This window comes from Macrobrachium rosenbergii, chromosome 27 (genome assembly GCF_040412425.1).
Source record: "Macrobrachium rosenbergii isolate ZJJX-2024 chromosome 27, ASM4041242v1, whole genome shotgun sequence".
Lineage (NCBI taxonomy): Eukaryota > Metazoa > Arthropoda > Malacostraca > Decapoda > Palaemonidae > Macrobrachium > Macrobrachium rosenbergii.
In genome coordinates this window covers 38,406,540-38,415,364 of record NC_089767.1, presented here as the reverse complement: position 1 = coordinate 38,415,364, position 8,825 = coordinate 38,406,540, and the positions used below count along the sequence as shown (strand labels likewise).

Genomic DNA, 8,825 nt, shown 5'->3' with positions numbered 1-8,825 from the left:
GATTATAAGCTGTGAAATGGAGCAAATGCTGGATTGATTAACACATAGAATTTATATACATGTATACATACAGTAATACACAAATATATTTCATATGTAAGTATATATATGTATGTATGTATAACAATCACGAAGATATGGAACGTGATCAATGTATATATTAAAAGCAAATGCCACAGAGGAAATAAGTGAAACAACGGAGTGGTTGTGTCGAAAGGCCTAGCAACTACTTCGTCGTTTCACTTTTTTCCACTGTGACATTTATATATATATATATATATATATATATATATATATATATATATATATATATATATATATATATATATATATATATATATATATATATATATATATATATATATATATATATATATATATATATATATATATATATATAAAATACAAAAAGCAGTTCTCATCCTCATGGTTAAGTAATGTGACCCTATAGGGAGAGACGAGCTGATACCAATTCACAACACCAGCTAATCTCTATCCATATACCCGACGACAACAGTCTTGCTGCATTTCTCATTCACTGAGTTCCATTTCCCCTTAATTTTCCATCAAGAAGTAGTATTACTTTTTTACGTACACGACCTACCATTCGCAACAGATGAACAGACGGCAGGAAAACCACCTCATTACGGAATGGAATGGAATACAGAACTTGGGCACGAGCCAAGCGCTGGGACCTACGAGGTCATTCAGCACTGAAACGGAAACTGTTATAGGAAGAGAACGTGAACAGAGGTTACAGCAAAAGGAGCGAAAGGTGTCGCAGCTAGGGGCAGAAGGGACGCTGCAAACAACATGAAGCAATGCCTACAGTGCACCGCATGAGGTGCACTGACGGCATTACCCCCTTTACGGAGACAGCCACATCACGAAAAATTACAGGTGTAACGATCCAGAATACTGAGCGATATCTATTTCGGGTCTTCATCGCCCCCTTCTCCCCTTCGTGGAAAAAAAAAAAAAAAAAAAAACACCCGAGATATAAAATGCACTTACCGGAGCATAGGTTAAAGCTTCCCAAAGTCACGTACCAACGTTTACCTTTCATTAAAAAGGAACAAGAGCTCAGAATTAAGTGTCATAACTCACGGGGCGACGTCAGATCACACGCACACAGGCATACATACACACACACACAGTTGCGATCTGAAGCCCATGTGAGGGAACCTATGGAACATAAATGTATCTTCTTTCTAGCAGGTAAATTTTTGTTGTCAGGGCAATTCCAGGTACTGGAATATTTTTAATTGTCACGGCAATTCCAGGGATTGCAATGTCATTTTCAATTGTCAAGGCAATTCCAGGGACTAGAATATTTTTAATTGCCAAAGCAATTCCATGGACTAGAAAATCATTTCTAATTGTCGAGGCAATTCCAGGTACTGGAATATTTTCAATTGTCAAAGGCAATTCCAGGTACTGGAATATATTTTTTTCAAGGCAATTCCAGGGACTGGAATATTTTTGTCAAGGCAATTCCAGGAACTGGAATGTTTTTGTCAAGGCAATTCCAGGTACTGGAATATCATTTTTGTTGTCAAGGCAATTCCAGGTATTAGAATACCATTCTTAATGGTTCTTTTTTTAACTTTTTAATCAAGAATTCTCGCGTTCCATTATCTTGTTTTCAAAATGCAGCTAACGAAATTTTATGTGATTTGGCATCATTGTAGAAAACGAAAGTAAGATGGAAGAGAATATGAAAAAAGGTACAGTAAAAGGAACGAAAGGGGTTGCAGCTAGGGGCCGAAGGCACGCCGCAAAGGACCTCAAGCAATGCCTACAGTGCAGACCGCATGAAGTGCACTGACGACACTAACCTACTGATGTTCAAAATCAACCAACTGTAAGCGAAAATCACGACCCCAAACACACACAGAAGCAGCACGACGGAATATCCTCCTCAATCACAGAAACCTATTAATAAACAACAGCCTTTACTTCGGCGCTAATCAAAACTCCGAGGCGCCAATGAACCGTTTCGATTGGGAGGTCGTGATGCAGTCGACGGCGACACAGAACACAGCTAAATCGTATTAATTTATTCCTTTGAGACACAAAGCAACAAAATGCTGTTATGAAGTCTGGGATGAAGAGCTAAAGGCGATAGATATTTCAGCAGCGACGCTTTCATGCCGTTTCATCATCTACTGAAGTTTGTCGGAAATGGAATCGGTTCCCGCAACACATCAAGTAATTAAACAAGCACAAAATGCGCCAGTTTCTTCGGCGCAATCTAGTTTTCTGTACAGCGTACAATGCTGTATTTAACTCTCAGCCAGTGTTTCTACTTTAGGGGAAAATACCCCATTTTAGGGGAATCAGGTGGCGCTTAGGGTTGAGCCTAGGGGAATCCTAAAAAGGCCAAAATCTAGGGGAATTTGGGTGTCTCTAGGTTAATTGTTTATTTTCTAGGGTGTTATAAGATTATCTTTCGATGAATATGAAAAATTCTTTTTTTTTTATTTTTCTTAGTTCATGAACAAGAAAATATTATATAATAAAGGCCGTTCTAAAGACAAAGGCTTCTCTCCGACCGAGTCCGACCAGAAGCACATGTTGGTGCGCTTTCCAAAGTCCAAACATAAACAGAGAAGAGAACACGTGCGAGGTGAATCGATCAGTCGATGGGCTGCAGGCATTCTGTATAATCATTAAATATTGGTGAAGTGTATTGGTATAGCATCGCTACATCGGCCTGGAAGATTTGAGCAGTCGTTCCCCTTAAAAAAACCCAAGTAAGTGAAAATTACACTTTTTAGAATCATAATTGAATGAAGTTCAGTATATGCTAGGCTAGGGCGAAATGGAATCGAGTTACTGAGAGTATAAGGCTATGTTGTCCACCATTCAGCAACCTGGAGGCCTTCCTGAGGCTACCTGTTTTTGTTGGCATGCAAGTATGAAGTAACTTAAGATAATTTGCAATGTTTTGGGTAAAAGTTATAAGTGCGGGGGACACCCAGTTCTTTCACACTACGATTTTTGCCGCTCAAGCCTCTAGGCCTACCCGTCACACCCTAAACCTACAGGTTTGTAGGGTGCTAATTTTGGACTTCTTTAGGAATCACATTCGTGCTTTTTATTGATTAGCTTAACCTTACTAATAGCACTGCACAATGGAGGGACAAAATTATTAGCCCAGCCTAGAGTACACCAAAATAGCCTATGATTAAGCCTACAGTAGTGGTAGGCTAGTGGTTTTAGTCTGTCAAACCAAAAACTACAGTTATGGGGATTTAGGCTAGCTTAGGTTACGTTTTGTTTTTAATATAATGAATTTTTTTACATGAAGGAATATTTTATATTCAAGGCCAGGAGCAAAGAGTGCTTACTTTAGGAAAAGCCAAATCCGAGATGAAAAATAATTTATTTGATTTCGGTAGTATCTATAAGATGAGGGCAATATTGGCAGCCTGACTGGAAGTGTACTTTGTGAGTACTACAATCTTGCATGGATTTTTGTACATTTTACTATCATTTAAAAACAAACAGATAAACATTTCCTAAATTCTATGAGTGCTACTTTGTTTATCTGCTAGTGTATATTATTGGGTTTCTTCTTTTCATATATATGAATATTATTGTGTATAAAAAGATGATGTTCGTTTCTTTGTTATTGTGGGGTCCCTTCATAGTTTTTAGAGGGGGCCCCGCAATAGTTTACTACAACTCTGCTGAACATTGGGTATAACCTACCACTGAATACTATAAATTTGTCATAAAATGAATAGAAAAATAGTAAATATTCTCACTCAGGTACTTCAAGATGAATTATGACTGATGAATCTCCCCCACCAACACCAACCAAGAGAGCGAGAACAGTCACAAAAGGGACCAAGAGAGCGAGAACAGTCACAAAAGGGACCAAGAGAGCGAGAACAGTCACAAAAGGGACCAAGAAGAACAGTCACAAAAGGGACCAAGAGAGCGAGAACAGTCACAAAAAGGGACCAAGAGAGCGAGAACAGTCACAAAAGGGACCAAGAGAGCGAGAACAGTCACAAAAGGGACCAAGAGAGCGAGAACAGTCACAAAAGGGACCAGGAGAGCGAGAACAGTCACAAAAGGGACCAAGAGAGCGAGAACAGTCACAAAAGGGACCAAGAGAGCGAGAACAGTCACAAAAGGGAAGGTCTACAGACAAAAATGGAGAGAGTGCTGGACGTCAGGGCCCCAGTTCTCTGGATGGTTTTCAAAATCCTCAAGATCAACGTCTTCAAAACATCTTGCGTTTTGTGGGATATGCAATATGACTTACAGTGTAGCAAATCCGACATAATTAGGCATGCTTCCAGTCAGAGGCATAAAAATCTATCAATGCAGAAGGTTAATAATAAATCACTTGCAAGCTTATTGCTAAGTAATGATCCATTGGACAAGTCTGCTAAGAAAATAGAACTCAAACTTTGTGCTTTCCTTGCAGAGCACTACTTGCCAATATCTCTGTGTGAGCCCATGTTATTGTTATTACGAGACTTATTTCCCAGTGAAGATGCCTTGAAAAGAGTCTGCCTAGGAAAAGAGAGAGCATCAAATATTATTCGTCAGGTATTTGATAAGCATTTGTTACAGGATTTGTGTCAAGTTTTAAAGGAGAGAATGTTTTCAGTCATAATAGATGAAACTACTGATAGGAGTACTACTAAGCAAATGAGCATTATTGTGCAGTATTGGGAGGGTAATAAAATGCATTAATTCTTTCCTAGATCTTGTGGAGATTCATGAGTTCTGCTAATGGTTTGGTCAAAGCTTTAATACAGTCACTAAAAACCAAGGAGATTCCTTTAGAGAATATTGTAGCATTCTGTTCAGACACAACAAATGTCATGATGGGGGAGAGACATTCTGTTGCGACCATTTCAAGAGTGTTATTGCCCAATGTTATAGTAAAGTGTCCTTGTCATCTTATTCACCTGTGTGCATCACCTGCTTGCCTAAAGCTACCTAAATCCCTTGAAAGATCTTTGTCGCAATATACATGCACATTTCAGTTCAAGTTCAAAGCGACAAGATTCTCTAAAAGAATTCCAGAACTTTGTTGGTGCAGCTCCTCACAAAATTTTAGCTCCAGGGCAGACCAGGTGGATTTCCTTGGAAAACTGCGTCAAACGATGACTTGAACAATGGGAGGCTCTCAGATTATATTTCACTGATGTTGCCTTTACAGACCCAACAGACAGTAATGATGCCATTCTGCAATCTCTCAATAACAAGTTTACCCTTGACTATTTAGAATTTTTGTCATATAACTTACGTCGCTTCAATTGTTTGAACACACAATTTCAACCTGAGGTTCCAAATTTTTATTGTCTTCAAAAAGAAGTTGGCAATTTAATAAGGAGCATATGCTCAGATTTTATGAGCATTCCATGTCAAAGAGTGATATACATGCACTAGATCCAAAGCATCCATTATTTTCAGCAAGTACTGTGCCAGCTGAGAACATATATTTAGGAGTGCTGGCTATGGAGACAATGAGAGATTTAAAAAAAAATAGTAGTGCCCATGATATAAAAATATTTTATGAAAATTGTTGAAATTTTCTTATTGAATCTGTAAAACAGATTCAAAATAGATTCTCCCTTAGTGAGCCTATTCACTCAACAGTTCAGTGTCTTAATCCTATGAATGGTGCTAACCTCGAGCCTAAATCACTGGCATCTGTCTTTGATGCAATACCACAGCTTTATAAATATGCAGACAGAAACAAAACAGATGAAGAGTGGAGATCCCATTTTTTCAGTGAAGAGTTGAATGGCCAGGTACCATGTTTACAGTACTGGGATACTGTCCTTAAAAAAAAAAAAAAAAAAAAATGCTGCAAACCTCCCTTGCTATCCAAATCTAAAGGTTATTATCTCTGTATTGCTATCTTTGCCATTTTCTAATGCTAGTGTGGAGAGATTTTTTTTTAGTAAATTTAATCTTACAAAGACCCACAGAGGACCAGGTTGAAAAATGAAACACTTTGTGGCTTAATGCACATGATTTACCATCTAAGTAATAAAGATATGACTACAGATGGTCTCAGGATTGATGACCGAATGATTTCAGCACTTAGGGCAATACGAAGTAATGCAACATGTAATGACAGCAACAATGTTTAGATGAAAGTTGAAGGTTCACTGGGAGATGATAAAGATGTGAGGCAGATCACTTGCAAAGCAATAAATAACCATTTTTACAGTATGCATATATGATATGACCAAAAATGTAGTTTAAGTGATGTTTATCTTTACCTATAAGGCTACTCCTTATAGAGAATGAAAGTTTTGCTACTTAACAGTTTCATGGATATTGCATTTTTGCTAAAGTCAGTGATTATTGATACAAAACAATTTATGCACAAGCACTGTGTGGTACTGTTTCAAAGATAGTGTTGAGGTAATAATGGTTTTGGGCATATCTTTACAGGGAAAGTAATTTTACATTTTGCTGAAGTCAGTAATTATTGGTGCAAACTAGTTACTTCATAACCCCTGTGTAGTACTGTTTCACAGGGATAAGGACATATAATATTGGCTTTTATATGGAAAGAATAATTTTGTAATATATTGCAGATGTTACATGTCATTGGAAATAATGGTACTGTGTATGTGATATTTACTGTAGGCTTATATGTGATACTGCTGCAAAGATAGTGTTAAGTATTTATTTCTCTATGCATATCCCTTTAATAAAAGTGAACGTTGTGTTTATTTTGTGATTCTTTTATACATATATCAGTCACATTAGGATGTCACTAAATCGAAAAAATTATTTACTGTAGGGTTTTATGTGATAATGCTGCAATCATATGGTACTGCATATGTGATATTTACTGTAGGCTTATATGCGATACTGCTGCAAAGATAGTGTTGAGTATTTATTTTTCTATGCATATCCCTTAATAAAGTGAACGTTGTCCTTTATTTTGTGGTTCTTTTATACATATATCAGTCACATGTCACTAAGTTGAAAGTAAATTATGGTGCCATTATTAAAGGCTAGTTTACAAGAAGTGTAATTTCTTTATTTATGAAAAATTGCATTATTATGTTTGTTTTATTAGAGATTATTTTCTTACTACTGTGAATAAAAGAAATAAAATTTTCAATGTATACTCCAATATATTGTATTTTTACTATGGTTGCCCTTCCTTTATTGATTTAGGGGAATCCGTGCCAATCTAGGGGAATTTGAGGCTCGGATCTAAGGTAAAACAAATTCAGGCCGTGGAAACCCTGCTCTCAGCTACGACCGGGCAGCGTTCAGTTACTCCCCAGATGCGGTCAAGTGAAGGTGCCAGCCGCAAGATCCGTAACTAACCTTAACCTTAAATAAGATAAAAAACTACTGAGGCTAGAGGGCTGCAATTAGGTATGTTTGACGAATGGAGGGTGGATGATCAACTTACCAATTTGCAGCCCTCTAGCCTCAGTAGTTTTTCAGATCTGAGGGCAGACAAAAAAGGTGCTGACAAAGCCCTCTCAATAATTCTCTCTTACAGAAAACTAACAATGAAATGTACAACTTATATAAAGAAGGCTCCGTTAATAACACATTTCCTTTGGCCTTGTAGCTTACTGCACATGAGGAATCTTGTTAAATTTAACCAAGTAAGGTTAGTAAACAAACAAAAATTTGGTACAACATTCCAGCCCTGACCCTCAGGGTAAAGGTCTAAATGCTTACCCAACCATTAAAAGAAAAAAAAAATCATAATTTCTGGATGTGATTAACCTTATCCTAAACTAAAAACTAGATATACAACTTTGTTACTTTAAAATTATACAACCAATCAATATATCAATACACACATATATATACACATGTACATAAAGAGAGAGTTCATCAACATTCTACTTGGAAACTGCAGGGACGTTTTTCGCTTAATAACTGAAAGATTAAATAATCCACGTAAACACTCATTTAATTAATTCAGGAACAAAGGTGGTAAACATGGGAGTTCCAAACAAATAAAATCTAACATTGAAAAGCTGTTTATGAAGATCCATCCAGTTGGCTCCGTCAGAAGTACAAATGAAATATTGCGTAATCCAGTTACGACACGGCAAAACAACTTTAAAGGATTTCCAGGTTTTACGAATTGATATACATTATTAATAAACTCAAATTTAACAGAGAACTATTCACTAAGACGACGCTTTACGTCAACTTTACGTTTACTATTATATGAATCCCTCGCATACTCACGTCCAGGTGCGCCTGGTCTGAGAAACGAGTCCTCGCAATTATACTGTTTACAGCTCTACTTGCAATAATTAGGTTCCGTTAATGTGTGTGTGAGCGTGGAGAGAGAGAGAGAGAGAGAGAGAGAGAGTTTCAAATGCCTCTCACACTGAACAAGACTCAAGATCACAACCAACATCGGACGCTTAAAAGCTCAAACAAAACTTTAAATTCTATTTAAATGCGTCTGCAAGCTTGTGCTCACTCCTTCAATGTTCTCCGATCAAAATGAAAGTTGTGGATTTGCATAGACCCGTGGCTAACATACCATGATATCAACTAATAATTTACATCAAAATCAATAACACTCCCGGAGTAAGAACCTCAGCTTGACTGTCGCGGATACACATCTCCAAGAGGACTTGAGACTGATCACTATCATCATATCACCTCTTCAAAGAAAAATTCTTCCTCTATAACATCGGAAACCAACAACGAAATCATTAAGACACGAAAGCAGTCAACAGGAGAGAGAGAGAGAGAGAGAGAGAGAGAGAGAGAGAGCTTCATCACTATTTTAAAGGGTTCCGCTCCCCAACTTCGTCTTCCTCAGCGGCCATGTATCTATAATC

General features: G+C 37.4%; 1 protein-coding gene across 1 annotated transcript; it reads left to right on the top strand.

Moving 5' to 3' along the window:
- The first annotated feature begins 3,794 nt into the window (after nt 1–3,794).
- On the top strand, nt 3,795–4,274 carry LOC136853332 (putative RNA-binding protein Luc7-like 2). The gene has a single exon (XM_067128694.1). The coding sequence runs from the start codon at nt 3,795–3,797 to the stop codon at nt 4,272–4,274; it is 480 nt and encodes a 159-aa protein (XP_066984795.1).
- The last annotated feature ends 4,551 nt before the right edge of the window (nt 4,275–8,825 follow it).

Bases quoted from the DNA above. Each gene is read 5' to 3' on its own strand.
- LOC136853332 (XM_067128694.1), top strand. From the start codon at position 3,795: ATGACTGATGAATCTCCCCCACCAACACCAACCAAGAGAGCGAGAACA.